The 15,568-nt window shown below is 41.1% G+C and overlaps 1 protein-coding gene across 3 annotated transcripts; it reads right to left on the bottom strand.

Moving 5' to 3' along the window:
- Nucleotides 1-1,868: 1,868 nt before the first annotated feature.
- Nucleotides 1,869-14,047, bottom strand: lrp13 (low-density lipoprotein receptor related-protein 13). Of its 3 annotated transcripts, none has more exons than XM_023292003.2 (21): nt 13,929-14,047; nt 13,681-13,836; nt 12,750-12,962; nt 12,460-12,660; nt 11,419-11,634; nt 11,105-11,334; nt 10,617-10,746; nt 9,925-10,109; nt 9,618-9,804; nt 8,425-8,637; nt 8,153-8,336; nt 7,879-8,080; nt 7,405-7,569; nt 6,902-7,102; nt 5,407-5,956; nt 5,210-5,329; nt 4,503-4,610; nt 4,100-4,333; nt 3,591-3,972; nt 2,033-2,138; nt 1,869-1,940 (listed from the first exon to the last, which is right to left on the bottom strand). In XM_023292003.2, the coding sequence occupies exons 1-21, from the start codon at nt 13,978-13,980 to the stop codon at nt 1,917-1,919; spliced, it is 4,059 nt and encodes a 1,352-aa protein (XP_023147771.2). In that variant the 5' UTR covers nt 13,981-14,047; the 3' UTR covers nt 1,869-1,916. The 3 variants fall into 3 exon arrangements, with proteins under 3 accessions (XP_023147771.2, XP_023147772.2, XP_023147773.1); XM_023292004.2 differs by having other exon boundaries at nt 5,440-5,956; XM_023292005.2 differs by lacking the exon at nt 5,407-5,956 and having other exon boundaries at nt 6,949-7,102.
- Nucleotides 14,048-15,568: the final 1,521 nt, after the last annotated feature.

Here is a 15,568-nt window from a genome sequence, read left to right as displayed (position 1 = left end):
TGATGTGAAAATGTCATCAGGGATGGTGTAGTTCTTCACTACAGGAAAAACAACACGCCCCAGGCTAGCAATGTACACGCTAAATATTTCAAGTTTTGTAGAGGATTTAATGAGTGCAGGAAAGCAGTTTTGTACTGAGATACCTGAACTGTGCTGTTAGTTGCTCTGAAGTCTGACTCTCTTCTTCCCATATTAGCAATGTTTCCATATACAGTTTCCTGATGTCTTCTGTTTTTGCACATTTGTCCCACTTAAATGTTCCATATCATCAAACTACTATTTATATGTATTTAATATTTGACAGAGATAAACCACAAAACACAACATTGCAGTTTTTAAATTATTTATTAAAGATTTACTGAAAACCTATATCATCCCTGTGAAAAGGTAATTGCCCCCTGAGCCTAATAACTGGTCGGTCCATCCTTGGCAGCAACAATTGCAATTAAACATTTGTGATAGCTTGTGATCAGCCTTCTACATCACCATGGAGAAATCTTGGTCCACTCTTCTCTGCAGAATAGTTTTAATTTGGCCACATTAGATGGTTTTTGAGCATGAACTGACCTTTTAAGGTCTTGTCACAGCATCTCAATTAGACTGAAGTCCAGACTTTGACTGGCCACTCCAAAACCTTAATTTTGTTCTTTTTTTTAGCCACTCAGGGGTGGACTTGCCTGTGTGTTTTGTATCATTGTCATGGTGCATAAACCATTTGTCATGAACTGATAGTGGATATTCTCCAGGATGATTTTCTGATAGAGAGCAGAATTCATGGCTCCATTAGTTATGACAAGTCGTCCAGGTCCTGTGGAAGCAAAGCAGCCCCAAACCATCACACTGCCACCACCATGCTTCACTGTTGGTATCATGTTCTTCTTGTGGAATGCAGCATAAGCTTTACACCAGATGGAACAGACCCATGTCTTCCAAAAAGTTTCACTTTTGACTCATCAGTTCATAGCATGTTATCTCAAAAGTCTTGGGGCTCATACATATTTTTATTTTATTTTTTATTTTTTGCAAAAGCCAGGTGAATTTTTATGTTCTTTTGGTCAGTAGTGGTTTGATCCTTGCAACTCTCCCATGATGCCATTCTGGCCCAGTGTCTTCCTTATTGTGGAATCATGTAGATGGACCTTAACTGAGACCAGTGAGGTCTGCAGATCTTTTGATGTTCATCTGGGTTCTTTTGTGACCTCCTGGGTTAGATATTGATGTGCTCTTGGAAAAACACTGGTTGGCCGGCCACTACTGGGAAGGTTCACCACCATTCATGTTTCTTCATTTGTGGATAATGTCTCTCAGGAGCCCCAGAGCCTTAGCAATGGCTTTGTAACCCTTTCCAGACTGATAAATGATCAATTTATCAGTCTTTGTTTCGCATCTGTTCTTGAATCTCTGGCATCATGTGCTGCTTTTTGAGACCCTTTAGCTATTTCACAATGCTAGACTGGTTCCATTTAGTGATCTTTAGATTCCACAAACGTGGCAGTAATCCTATGTTAGGGAGGCTGGAGAAATTAAATACAATTGCCCAATGAATTTGGTAATTTTGTAAATATCTTCCACTCACCAACCATTTAGCAACAACTCCCTCCGTTCTGATCTGAGCTTCTTTGACATGAAGATTTGCTTTTCTATACATCATTGCAATCTGAATGAGTTTTAGGCAAAAGGCTTTCCAAGACATTCCATTTGGCTCTCCCTGATATTACCCAGCCAGTATCTACTAATGTATAATGTTCCCGTGATTGAACAATGTTTGAGTCAGATCCAGGACTCAAACAACAGTACGTGTTAAAGATTTAGCTCTGGTGGTCCGACTTAGTGTAAACAATGCTGAAATAACGCCACAGGAAACAATAGAAAATACAGACTGTTTATTTAAAACGTCACTTGCTCATAAATCAGCCTCATTCCACAGAAGATACTGCTTCCTGCAAAGAAACAGAGAAAAGTCAGACTGTCCCACAAGCTCAGTAAGACAAAAAGAGACTCTGCTGGTTTGTGTAGTGCTGGTGACGTCCACCTCTGACTTGTCTGCATCTGCTGGGGTGGTCTGTTTACTGGGAGGAGCCTCCACTTTGTTCTCCAGGTCAGTCATGCTGGTCTCCTTCACTGCTGCACCACCTCTCCTGCAGCAAGGAAATGCACAAATGTCAATCTGTGCAAGCTCTACAGGCCACTGCTGCTCCATGTGGCAAATCTTTTAATGTTTTCCACAGACATATGTGGAAACACCAAATAATCTCTGTATTGTTCACATTAATCTTCCTACAGGTTGTTGGCAGTATCTTAACCTCATTTTTGACCAGTTATCCATACTACAGTGCCAGAAAAAAAAAGGAAGGAGCTTGGTTTGTTTATACATTGGTCTAGAGTGAAGTCTCAGTACTGACTGAATTTAAAAAATTGCACTTACAGGTATTCATGGACCCGTGAGCATGAAGTCTACTGGTTCTGGTTATCCCTCAACTTTTCCTTTTGCATCACCATGGAATTCATGTTTGTATTTTTTGTAAAATCTCTAATTATCAAATGTCCTGAAATTTGGAACATATTTATGATGCCACAAGGATATTTTTTAATCACTTAAGGTTGTCATTGCTAAATATGAATGCTGAACATGGACATGCAGCTGCAAAACATCAACATTGTCATGGTTGGTCTGACATGTTCTTTTCTGGAACTGTTCACATTATTCTAAAAAGTAGTCAAGCCTTAGTCCCAATTTTGTAGTCTTCTTACATAAACACTTTAAATTAGCTATTTTAGTGTGTTAAGCATTTTAAGGGGCCCATTACAGAGTGAAACCAGACACAAACATGCCACAACGATGCATTTATGTCATATTGAGTTATTGCAATTACAAGTCTGACTTGTAAATGACATTCACAGCAACTTCTAAGTCATAATTATGATTGGGAAATCTGATTTCCCTGAAAAGTTTGATACATTCACAAACTAAACTGATCCAGAAACCCTCGTTGAATGTAATTCGCATGTAGAATTTCGTAGGCCGTTAACCTAAAGTTTTAAATAAGTCAGGTAATTTGGTATAGTGTATAATATTTTCAGGTCATATTTTGAATATTAAAATGAAACAGGTAAATTTGTATCTTAGATTATATAGAGGGGAATAACATTCATATATAAATTAGTCATGTAAATTTGCATAATAAATACTGTTGGAGTCTTACTTATAATATTTAATTGGTAAATGTGTATAACTGTCAGTATTGTAGGTCTTAATTTAAAAATTGAAACTTGTTAAGTAAAACTGTAATACCGGTCTTATTTGTCTACTGGAAAGCACTCAATGTGAATGCTTGCAAGTTGGAAAAACATGAAACTTTCATTTCTGCCATCTATTCAATATGACCAGGAAATGGCATCAATATGTTAGTATGCTTTGGCTACCATACTAACATGGTTCAGTTAAGCCTCACACAGCTACAAGAACAGCTGTTAAACATAATTTGCTAGTTATTTTTTTTTACCCAATTATTGATTTTTGTGGGGAAAAATATCAAGCTTTGCATTTCTAAAAGGTTCACATTTGGATTTTAGTTAATAAGCAGAAAAACCTCAAGTTGGCAGCCCTCTTCCTCTTCACCAAAACTGCTATCACAGTAATGACCACGAGCCCACAGACACCTGCGGCGCCATAGACGATGGGACCCTGCATGGTTTTCGAGCGATGGTCTTGACAGGAATTACCACTGTAGCCCACTGAACACACACATGCAGGAACTCCCTTAATCTCCACACAGCGTCCATTGCCGTTGCATTGCTTCTTGCTGCACTCCTGGGCCTGCAGGTTCATTAGCTGACTGCTGTCATTCAAAGTGGTACTCGGGCCTGAGACTCCAAGGAGAGGAGGGAGAGGGGAGGGAGAGGAAGGCAAGAAGCTAGGAGGCTGGTTGGGAGCAGAGACCTTTGAGTCAGGCCACTGCTTCAGACTGACACCTTTAAAAATAAATAAATAGGTTAGTATCATAAAAATTTTTAAAAAATTGTTGTAAGGTCAGTCCATGTACTGTGGTGCATTGCATTTTACACATTAATTTCTTTGAGAGTGAGCTGAAAGACTCACAGTTTTCATCTGAGTGGTCAGAGCAGTCCACATGCCCATTACAGAACTTCTCAACAGGCTGGCATGAGGCTTGATCTAGACACGGCCTGCTGCCTGCTGGACAGTGCTGCTCTGGGCTGCAGTGGGTATCATTCATGAGGACGTGGTCATGGGCACACTTGCATGTCCGACCTGTTGGGGTGGCGAGGCACAGGTGCTGGCAGCTGCCATTGTCTTCGGTGCACTGGTTAGAACCTGATTTAAAAAAGACAAAAAAGTATGTCAATTAGTTAGAATTTGAGACATTTTGGGGCATCCGATGACATTTATAAACATGTAAAGCAATGGCAAGCTGTATCAACACCCAGATAGAACTTGCCACTGTCTAACACAGCAGGTGTCCTGTTGAATGATTACTACACACCTGTCTGACTGGACTGGCTGAATGCCTTCAAGGCGACCACTTGTGTGCCAACCTCAAACCACAACTTCTTTGGCTGCTGATCTTCTCTGTACCAGAGTCTGGCCTTGTCTGAAGGAAAAGGCTTCTGTTGCACCATCAAACTATACTGAGAAATGTGACAGAATATGTAAAAATTTGTCTATAAAAGATAGACATAACCCCTGGTTGCAGTAGGTGCCCTAAACCTGCTTTCTTTCCAACAACCAGCAATGGGCAACTCTTCTGCCAGCAAAACAGAAGTCTGATTGTAAAGAAATCAGCAAAAAACATTCAGGGTAAAATTTATGATACAGCAAGGAATGTTTCAGGGCCCGGAAACCATGAGATGAAAAGGTTGCCACTGTGTGCATAATGTCCGAGTTCTCAATTAGATCCAATGCTTGCACGTTACATCTGGTTTCAAAGGACCAAGATGGCAATGGGAAACTGCCAGACTTGAGGCTCTAAAATGAAAGTCCACAAACCAATGGGTGATGTTACATTTGCAAAGTCCATCTTTTATATACAATCTGACATAACCTGATATTTTAAACTTTTATTTTAAGACAACATAATTACGGAGGAATTGCCCTATGTTGACTAAATGGAATAATGTAGGGGTAAATTATTTTTGTACAGCACTACAACCTCCTAGTTGGCATCATTTACTACATGCTATGATCCTTTACCACTGACAGTCATCCAGAGCAGTGTGTCATCACTCAGAGCCACAGTAGCCAGGTCATCTCCAGCCCTCAACTCTCTGTATCCAGATCCATCAATCGGGACTGAGCCAATGGTTCCTAAACCTGAAAAATTCCAAGATGTGTTAGTTTGAACAGAGCCTACATTGGAAAGAAGTACTCAAAATTTTAGAAAATCTTACTAGTGTCAGCCCAATAAATTGTATCTCCATCACCAGAGAACACCAAAGATGTCGGCTGCACAGCATCCTTCCACACCACTCTTCGCTCAGCACCGTCCATGTTGGCACACTCTACTGTTGCCATGGTACCTGCCCCCTGCAGATCCACATTTGTATAACAAACTCTCCCACTGGGCGGGTGGAGGGCGATGGACTCCACTCTATTAATGCCTTCCTTTATGAGAACAGCTGTGTATGCACCTGTGACAGAGGTGACCTGCAGGCGAGGCTGCTTGTTGCTGCTCCAGTAGACATTAAGTGTTACCCAGTCAAGGGCCATGGCAGTGATAGTGTCGCCCAACAGCTTGAGAAGCTGACCTTGGGATACCAAGTCAGAGTCTCTTAGCTTGAATGAACTGAGAGAAGTGGTGCCATCATCTGTCAAGAACAAGAGGTGCTCACGTAGACTGTAGTCCATGATGGTGGCTTCGTTGATGCTGGGTATCTGCAAGGCCAGGTGTTCGGGCCAACCCTTCAGCTTGGCTGCTGTGTGTCGGGACTGCAAGTAGATCTACACACATCACTAGGATTAAGTATATATTCATCAAAAAAAATTAACCAAGGTGTGATCAGTTGAAAGTTATGGTCTAGGCACCAATACCAGTCATACCTGCACAGTAAATACATAGCCATAAGCTAGTTAACTTAGAAGCATGAATTAATCACTGCCTCTGTCTACCTGTAAGTTACCAGTTCCACTCAAACAGCCAGTGTAAACGGGCCCTTTTACAGATGGATAAATGAACATGATACATGTTCAATCACTGATTTAATCCCTGAAAGCTCATTTGTGTAGCAAAGTCGCAGATTTAGAACTTTTTTTTTTTTTTAAAGAAAGCCATCCCTTCTCGCACGAAAATGGCTTAGATGGAACTTCATTCTTGCGTTCTCTAGAATGAACAGATTTCCACCCACTCCTCCACACTCACTGCAGCTCAAGCTTCCAGTTCAACTACAACTCTGCTTAAACACCTCTACACTCCAGAATGATGAATCCTTCGGTCATGCATCTTTGGAAACTGATTCTGAAGAAAAATAATTTTGTAATATTGACACGAATCATACTTGAGGGCATGTCATCACTAACACAACATGTTTGCTGTGCTTGCCATCGAGGCACCGCAATCCCAAGCGTGACTCACAATCCAAGGATTAGAAAAAAAAAATCCAATTCTTGAATCCAACTGCTGTAAAAGGCAAAAAAAAGAAAAAACAAAGCCAACCCTCCACGGTGATTAAAGCAGGCAATAGCCGCTACTATTCATCCGTTTTCCTATTAATAGCAATTATTCAAACTAAATGTAGTTCTGAATAAATGTACCATCGTTCTGACAATAAATAATTACAATTAAAGTAATCTCCCCAGGGAGCCATGGTTTAGTATGTACATGATATAGTGAGTGCATTTACCTAATGCTAATTCAATTGAGAAAAATTATGCAGTTTAGCAAAAAACCTGAGTGACAGTGGAGGGAGACAGCAGCAGTAGAAATGCTGAATTACGCAGGCTGGAGCAGGTCATCCCATCCTCAGCCAGCAGCAGTCCAGAAGGACACTTGCATACAGCGCTGGGTCCAGGGGCCAACACACAAAGGTGGGAGCAGTCCACCATGTTGCAGGGGTTCTCAGTGCTCATCTGGAGCATTGGGTGGATGATCTGAAACCAAGCTAGAAGTGTTATATTCTAAATGTGCCAATTGCAACATGTAGTATTTCCAGCAAGTTTTCCCAACCAGTGACCCCAGGATTTTAATCATTTCCCAAAACTGTGCCAAAGAACTGGTTCATATTGAGAGCAAAAGAAAGCTTCAAACATAAGGTCATTGCAGTGTGTGGGTAACTTAACAGCTGCTGTGAGCACTTCACACATGAAGTGATCCAAAATTAGTGTCTGTTACACAATACCAGTGTGTTCCAACCCCCTGTGATGAAACATCCTAAATTCAACCTTTTACTCACCTTCACAGCAAATGGTTGGCTGGGTCTTTTCAGGAGAATTTGACGGTTCTTCCCAGAAATTTTCTGAGCAGCTTGCACCACTCGTTTCTTAGCATCAGACCAGTAGAGCACATCATTGAACACTGCCACAGAGAATGGGTTGGTGGTCTCTTTCATCTGGAGTATCTGAAAATAGCATTTCTAGATCATGCTTTTTTTTTTTTTTAAACTTAGCCATGTGGCTGCATTTTAGGTGTGTTGGGCTTTAGCACGACTGGCATGTTTTGATAGGAATAATAAAATATCATCTATATTTTTGGATGATTTTAAAAGAAAAAAAAACACCCCTGAAGTGCTACTTGGAGTACTTTTACATATCAAATGAAGGCATGATGGCCTTTGGCAGATAGGTTTAGTATTGTGGTGTAGTGTTTAAGTGTTGAAATGGACGCATGTAAAAACCCTCTTTCAAAGCCTCAGACAAAAATATCATACCCAAATGTCATCACCATCCAGTGTGGTAGAGCCAATTGCCTTCAGCCTTTCATCTGTCCAGTAGATTCTGCCAGAGATGGTGTCCACAGTCACACCACCAGGCCAGCCCAAACTGGAGTTCACCACTGCCTTCCTGTCTGACCCATCCATCCCAGCGCGCTCGATCTTTGCTGCATTACCAATCTCTGTCCAGAACATCAACCTAGTAGAAAAATTAAAGAGTCTGAATACAGGTTTTTCTAAACATTGTGGAATTAAATCCTTTCATACTGACCCTTTCTGTGGCAGCAGGGCTAGACAGCGGGGTTGATCCAGGTCTTCATCCAGAATGATGCTGTAGTCCAGTGACCTCACAGGAGCTGTTGCCAGTCTGATGGCAACAATCTGACTATTCACCCCATCAATCCAGTACAGGTTCCTCCCGAGCCAGTCCACAGCTACAGAATCAGCCCGGACACCTGTGTAGACAAGTGAAGCCTTGTGTACCTGTGATACACAAAGCTAATATCACCTGCAATACTTCACCCACATTCATGTTTCACCAACCTTTAATCAGAGTTCCTGTGGACTTTTGGTCCAGTGAAGACCACCTGATGCTCTCTGTGTCCAAACTGACCCAGAAGACCTTCTGTTCCCTCCAGTCATAGTCCAGAGAAAGGATGGCCTTTTTGGCAGTGGAGGACAACACATCTAAGCTGGCGCTGCGCAAGCCGTACAAGTAGAGGTCTGTTTGGACTGATGCCAACAGGAAGGGTTCACCTGAGGGATGGGGAAAAGACAATCATCATCTTATTCAGTCCTAATCAGTGTGCCCTTTTCTGATAGTCTGTCAAACTGTTTAAATGGAGGGTAAGCCCAGAGCAGAAAACAACAGTGAGAACATGTTAGAGAACCAGTGTGTATACAAAATATCAAGAGTGCTTAACATTGCTAGAAAAATGGTTACTTGCCCTCTTGGAGGGTGAAAAAAAACTGTCCAACAACTTTCATGTCTGCTATGTATGAAGCTACAGCCAGAAGCCAGTTAGCCTTTCATGAACACTGGGAATAAATATGTTTCCCACTATTTTGGATATGGAACAAGATCTAATGTTGATTTATGTTTCAGATGTTGTGGCAAGGTAAATATTGTCATCTCCTGAGTCATTCTATTCTGGCTTCCAGTTTTTATGCTAAGTGAATTGTCTCCTGACGTGTAACTATTTTTTAAAGGCAGACATGAACATCAATGATCTTTCCATATGAATTTCAACAAGAAAGATGGTCACATTCCTGAAGTGTCAAACTGTTCCTTTAAGTTGCACTTTATCTACTTTATTTTTATAGCCCCTTTTGGACATGTACACCTATGCAATAATTTGACCACATCTAAAAGTGTCTGCTTCATGTTTGAGTAACCTGCTCACTTTTGAAAAAAAAAAAAAAAAAAGTCACAACACAACCTTACCATGGCCTTACCTAGTAACATTTCACAGAGTACAAAAATCTGTAATGCCTTCAGGATGGGCATGCACAAGCAATGAACATCAAGCTGTGCAAAGGGATTTGGGGAAGACTTTCATTTTTCAGCCCAAACATTGGTCCAAAACATGACACAGCAAAAGACAGTTGAATGACTGAATGCGGTCACTTTAACAGATTGATAAAGCAGCAATATTTTGTATAATTTCTGAAAAGGGCTTAAAATGCTTCCACTTCAAAAACTAAGACTTACTGTAGGCTATGTAAAAGGGCTTTACCAGTGATCTTGCAGCGCTGGCCATCTGCCTCCATTATGAATCCTGGGTGGCAGTCACACTGGTATGAACCTGGAGAGTTGATGCACAGCTGACTGCACACAGCTGATGTTTGATCCTCACACTCATCAATGTCAGCACAGGTCAGCCCATCCTCCAGGAGCCTGAACCCTGCAGTACAGCGACAGCGCTGCACAGAAAGACACCAAATACAAATCAGCAGCTGTAGCGTCTTCACACACTTTGGGGGCAAGTCATGATATCGATCATATTAGTTAGGATTAGTTTGTTAACTTGAGATGCTACTCACCGGTCCCTGAGGTGTGCTGTAGCAGGTTTGGGAGCAGCGCTTGTTGTCCGTCTCTGCACACTTTATCTGACAGCTGCCTCCCTCATCCGAACCATCTGCACAGTTGGTAATGCCATTGCACACTAGGGCTGGATCCAGGCACTCCTGACTGCCACACTGGAACTGGTGGCATATTGCCACACCACCTGGCGAGCACACACATTCCTTGTGTTTATTTAGAATTTGACAGGTTTTCAGCTATATTTTGGAACAAGAGAAAACCATTTACTGCCGCATTTAAATGTTTTACCATGAAGTTTATCCTTTAATCCATTTTCACATGTAGATGAATGTGTCAGTTAGCAAACAAGGAGTGACAGTGTATTTTGAAGATCACATTAAACTTAATCATAGCATGTTTTTAGCCTTTATATTTCTTGTTTAGCCAAGTTTTTGTAAAGGCATGTACACATTATTTGTACATTGAAACTCAGGTTAGATTTCAGTACAAATATGGAAAGTGCTAAAACTGTGGAACAGCCCAATTTATTATGAATAAAGCATCTGTACCATTGTCCTATTACTGCTACCAATTAAGATTCCTTTATGGAATTTGACTTTGATAGATTTCACTCAAAATCAAGCATTACTTAGTTCACATACAGTCAGAAAACAGCCCTATTCATTCTGAAACATACAATGCAACTACCCACATTCAATCTCGTCACTGTCATCATCACAGTCCTTCATGCCGTCACACCTCCAGGCTGCAGGAATACACTTGGTCCTGGATTTACACGACCACTGGAACTCGCCACAGTTCAGTGGAACCACAGGGCAATCCTAAAGAGGACCACATGGATTATTTTACCAACATCTAAACCGGCATGTTACAAAAAACTGATGCAATAGCGAGGCCAGATGTATGTTTAAGTCCACCACCATACCCAGCTTTAAATTGGAGATGATGATAAACCTGTCAGCTCAATGAGTGCTTTCTGACCTTTTAACCTTTATCACATTATGTTCGCTAAAAATCTGTTTTTAGTTTTTGTTTCCAGCTGCTTCACCTCCAATTTTTCACATGCATCACATAAAGCAAGTATCACTTTCTTGTTGACATTTTAGGTTTAAACTTTTCTTAGTAACAAAAGTTTAGCACAAAACCAAATATTTACAAAAAAAAAAAAAAAAAAAACACCTTCTCATCAGTGCCATCTTTGCAGTCCTGGTCTCCATCACAGATCCACTCCTGCACCAGACACTCCTTGCTCTGAGGGCAGCGGTGCTTGGTGCTGCAGACCGGTGGTTTGGTGCAGCTCTCCTCATCTGAACGGTCCCAGCAGTCTGGATGACCATCACAACGCATTGTGGCAGACACACACTGCCCACTGGTACACTTAAACTCAGCAGGGCTGCATTCCTGGTCAGCTGCAGCAAAGAGACAAATATACCATCAGTGAAGTGTTCAATGCAACTACAGCTGAGTAATCACAGTAGTAGTTTTCAACATACCGCAGTTGGCCTCGTCACTGCCGTCCCAGCAGTCCCTCTCCCCGTCACAAAGAAAGCTGTTGGGAATGCAGCGGCTGTTGTCACTACACTGGTGAGTACAGCCCTCTATGGGCTTGGTGCAGTCCAGCTCATCGGAGCGGTCCTGACACTGAAACACACCATCACACACCTGGCTCTGCTCTATGCACTTCTTTCCATGGGCACACTGGAACTGGTCTGCAGGGGACACATGGCAGAATGATGTTGCTAACAGAAAACAGTGACCACGGAGGCTGATGGCAAACAGCAGGAGGAGACAGACAAATGAATGATTTTGCATTTTATTGACATAATTTTTGAAATTTGCTTTACAATCAGTCTTGACCAGCATAGAGACTTGCAAACAGTTATATTTTTGCAGATGCATAAATCATCACACTGTGTTTAGATTTTTATCACCAACAGGTGTCCAAGTTCATCCGCTAGAGGTTAAGCTTTACTAAATCATATCAACCTGTACTGTCGGGTTCTGCAGAAATCATAGAACACAAAACAATATCCTTCACACTATGAATGATGATTGCATACAATGTGAACAAATCCACTTTCCTTGTAGACCAGTGCAAACTCTGCATAGTACTGAGGAAAAAAACATCTGTCATACTGAGACTGAAACTGTGCAGCTTCGTCTCAACTTCAGTAGATTTAACCATCACCTCAAAGTAATCCCATGTACACACTAGTTTTTGGACTTGACCTGTACCATTTATTTCAAATCGGTACCCATCTGGACAATCCAATGCCACTCCAGATCAGTGTGTTTTTTCAACATTGTGTCAGTTACTGTTGGATCAAAGAGATCTGCATACATACAGATCTGCTCTAGCAATCACCATGTAATGTCAGTGCGTAGTCTACAGCCAGACTGTAGGCTGATTGTGCACCAGTATCCTCACTGAACTTTGATTCTGATGTGAAGCCAACACTGCACACTAGATGGCAGTAAAGCCACACTGATAACTCATGTACAGGCATTGAGCACATTCACACAAAACCAGTTACCGGCTTCACATGATGATAAACAGCCTTCCTCATCTGAACCGTCCCTGCAGTCTGCCTCCCCGTCACAGACGTGGTTGTAGAGGACACACTCCGTGTTGTCCTTGCAGGGTTTGGAGCCCAAAGAACACTTAATGGGTTTAGAGACAGCAGGCGCAGAGGTTGTAGGGCTACTGGTCACTTCTTCCTCTTGTTCCTCTGATGCTAAATAAGAGCAAACATTTTTGATTTACCGTACAAGTCCTAAATATGGGTGTGATCATCTCCAGTGAGATCAGGTCATTACACCGTACCACAGTTGGCCTCGTCTGAGCCATCCAAACAGTCCCTCTCTCCGTCACAGAAGAAGGCTGCAGGGAGGCAGCGATCCTTGTCACAACGGTGGATGCAGTCCTCACTTTGCTTCAAACAGTGCAGTTCATCAGAGCGGTCCTGACACTGAGGGACACCATCACACACCTGGTTCTTCTCTATACATTTCTTCCCATGAGCACACTGGAACTGACCTGTTTGTGTGCAGGTATTTGACATTAAAGGATGATATTATTGACCCGAACAAACTTTAAAATTTTTTTTTTTTAAATCAATAACAGACTTGCTTTTTAATAATAAACAAATAAACCACTCTAGCATTGCAGAGGCTTAATGACATTAGATATACATTCAGTGGTCAGATTATCACCTCACAAAAACTAGTTCAAGTCATTACAACAATCCTGCAGTAAATCCTCCCAATCATGCATTATGTTCGTTTTGTGTTTTTGAGGCATTAGTTCAAGTGTGTGATCATTTTTAAGGCTGTAGTTTGTGGTCAGTATAAACAGGGCAAACAAAATCATAGAACACCCTCATAAAGTGCAGCTTTCAAAATGATACATAGTTGTATTAGACTGCTTTAGTTTTAGTTGTGTGTACCTAATAAACTGACCCTATTGTGTCAAATTTAGGCTGACAGCTTGTTGTAAAACTGGATACAATTTGTTGAATGGGAGATTAAAGAAATGCAGACCATTGTGTTGTATTGTACACTAATGCAACAGAGGATTGGCAGGTCTTCTGTACTTAAGTTTTATGGTCATCCTTTAGTTTAACAGAAATAAACAAATTTGTTTAAATGTCATACAAGCCATGTCTTGTATGACAAACTCAAGCACATTTTATGACACAGTCTTGCAAATATATTATTCTGTCTAAGCCGACTTCTAAACCTGAACCGCCTCGTACCTTCATTGCATCCTGATTCACAGTTGTCTTCATCTGAACCGTCCTTGCAGTCATTCTCTCCGTCACACACATGGCTGTAGGGAATACACTCTGAGCCATCTTTGCACTTTGCAAAGCCCAGGCCGCACTTCAAAAGACTGCTTTCACCTGAAACAACTGTGCGGATGAAGTGAGAAAGAAAGGCATAAAATGTTTTCACTGCAATGGTTAAAAGTTGCACAAAAGCAGTTTTGGTACTCTTGGCTCACCTTGCAAGGACCCCAACAATAAAAGCACACAAAGGAACAAGCATCCACCCATCACAGCAGATAAAATAAAACAGACCAAATGCTGCTGAGGGCTTCAGAGTGGCATTTTATAAGGGAACCAGGTGAGGCCAATGCAAGCTAATTGAACACCTGAGTGAGGGGAGGAGCTACTGCTTCTTGCTGTATGTTGAGGAGTTGTGGTTGTCATATTATATTTACACAACTGACATATATTTAGCTATAAAGTCTGATGGAAGTAAACAGTTCGTCAAACTTTAAGTATTATCTTAAAGACATAATAAAGGCCTGGATGACCTGTAATTTTCTTCTTATAAGTTCAGACAAAACTAAAGTTATTGCATTTGGCCTTAAACACCTCAGAAACACACTGCCGAACCAGATAGTTCCTCTGGATGGCATTTCTCTGTCCTCCGCTTTTACTATGAGGAACCTTGAAGTTATTTTTAACCAGGATATCCTTTAACTTATACAGCCTTCTTTCATCTATGCAGTATTGTCAAAATCAGGAACATCGTGTCTCAGTGTGATGCTGAAAAACGAATCCATGCATTTGTTACTTCCAGGCTGGATGGTTGTAATTCCTTATTATCAGGATATTATCACTGGCAGCAACCAGCAAGAAATCATATTTCTTCCATATTAGTTTCTCTTGACAGTAAAATCCAGGATTGAATTTAAAACTGGCATACACACAAAGCTCTTAAAGACTAAGCTCCATCATATCTTAAATATCTTATTGTTACATATCATCCCAAAAGAGCACTTCGTTCTCAGACTGCAGGATTACTTGTGGTTTTTAGAGTTTCCAAAAGTAGAATAGAAAGCAGAGCCTTCAGTTGTCAGGCTCTTCTGCTATGGAACCAGCTCCTTGTTTAGGTTTAGGAGGCAGACACCCCCCTCTACTTTCAAGATTAAAACATTCCTTTATGGTAAAGTTTATGGTTAGGACTGCTCAGGTGAACCTTTAGTTATGCTGCTATAGACCTGGGCGACTGGGTGACTTCCCACGATGCACTGAGCACCTCCTCTCTCTCTCTAGTTCTAACCTGTACATTTATATACCATCATTGCATGTCTTGACATTTGTCTTCTCTCTGCTGTAGTTTGTGTTTTATTTTCTCTGCAGATATCTGTGGTTGTGGAGCTGCATTCTGATCTGCTGTTAGTGTCCTCACTAACCTCCCCTGTGTTTGTTGTTCTATAGGCTTTTTATGGTCTATTTTTTTAATCTGCAAAATGCAAATAAAAGTTAGTTCATTCTCTCTGCTATTTACCATCACCTCAACCAGGCGAAACAGATGAACTGGTTCTGCCAGAGGTTTCTTCCTAGTAAAAGGTTCTTTCTCCTCATTGTTGCCATCTGCTGCTCAAAATTCAGGGAAATTTTGGAATTGTTGGATTTCTCTGTATCATTTTGTAAAGGCTTTATATTACTATGCAAAGGACCTTAGAGGTGACATATGTTGTGAACTGGCATAATAACAGAAATAAATATTGTCATAAGAAAACGGCAGCAGAAATATCAAAACTCATAAAGAAATAAATAAGATTTACAGTTGAGTTTTTCTTAGTTTTTTAAATGTATTTATTTGGTTGGAAAATGTATGTGAATATTGTCA

This window comes from Amphiprion ocellaris, chromosome 6 (genome assembly GCF_022539595.1).
Source record: "Amphiprion ocellaris isolate individual 3 ecotype Okinawa chromosome 6, ASM2253959v1, whole genome shotgun sequence".
Lineage (NCBI taxonomy): Eukaryota > Metazoa > Chordata > Actinopteri > Pomacentridae > Amphiprion > Amphiprion ocellaris.
Note: the sequence above shows the minus strand (reverse complement) of the source record. Positions and strands in the feature narration are given on the sequence as shown.

What these genes read in the sequence shown, in the direction of transcription:
- lrp13 (XM_023292003.2), bottom strand. Translation starts at nt 13,980, where the DNA reads ATGGGTGGATGCTTGTTCCTTTGTGTGCTTTTATTGTTGGGGTCCTTG. An exon ending in TGGATGGTGATGACATTTGG is followed by an intron (nt 7,570 to 7,878) that starts GTATGATATTTT and finishes TGCTATTTTCAG; the next exon opens with ATACTCCAGATGAAAGAGAC. An exon ending in GCTCTGGATGACTGTCAGTG is followed by an intron (nt 4,611 to 5,209) that starts GTAAAGGATCAT and finishes CTTTTCCTTCAG; the next exon opens with ACAAGGCCAGACTCTGGTAC.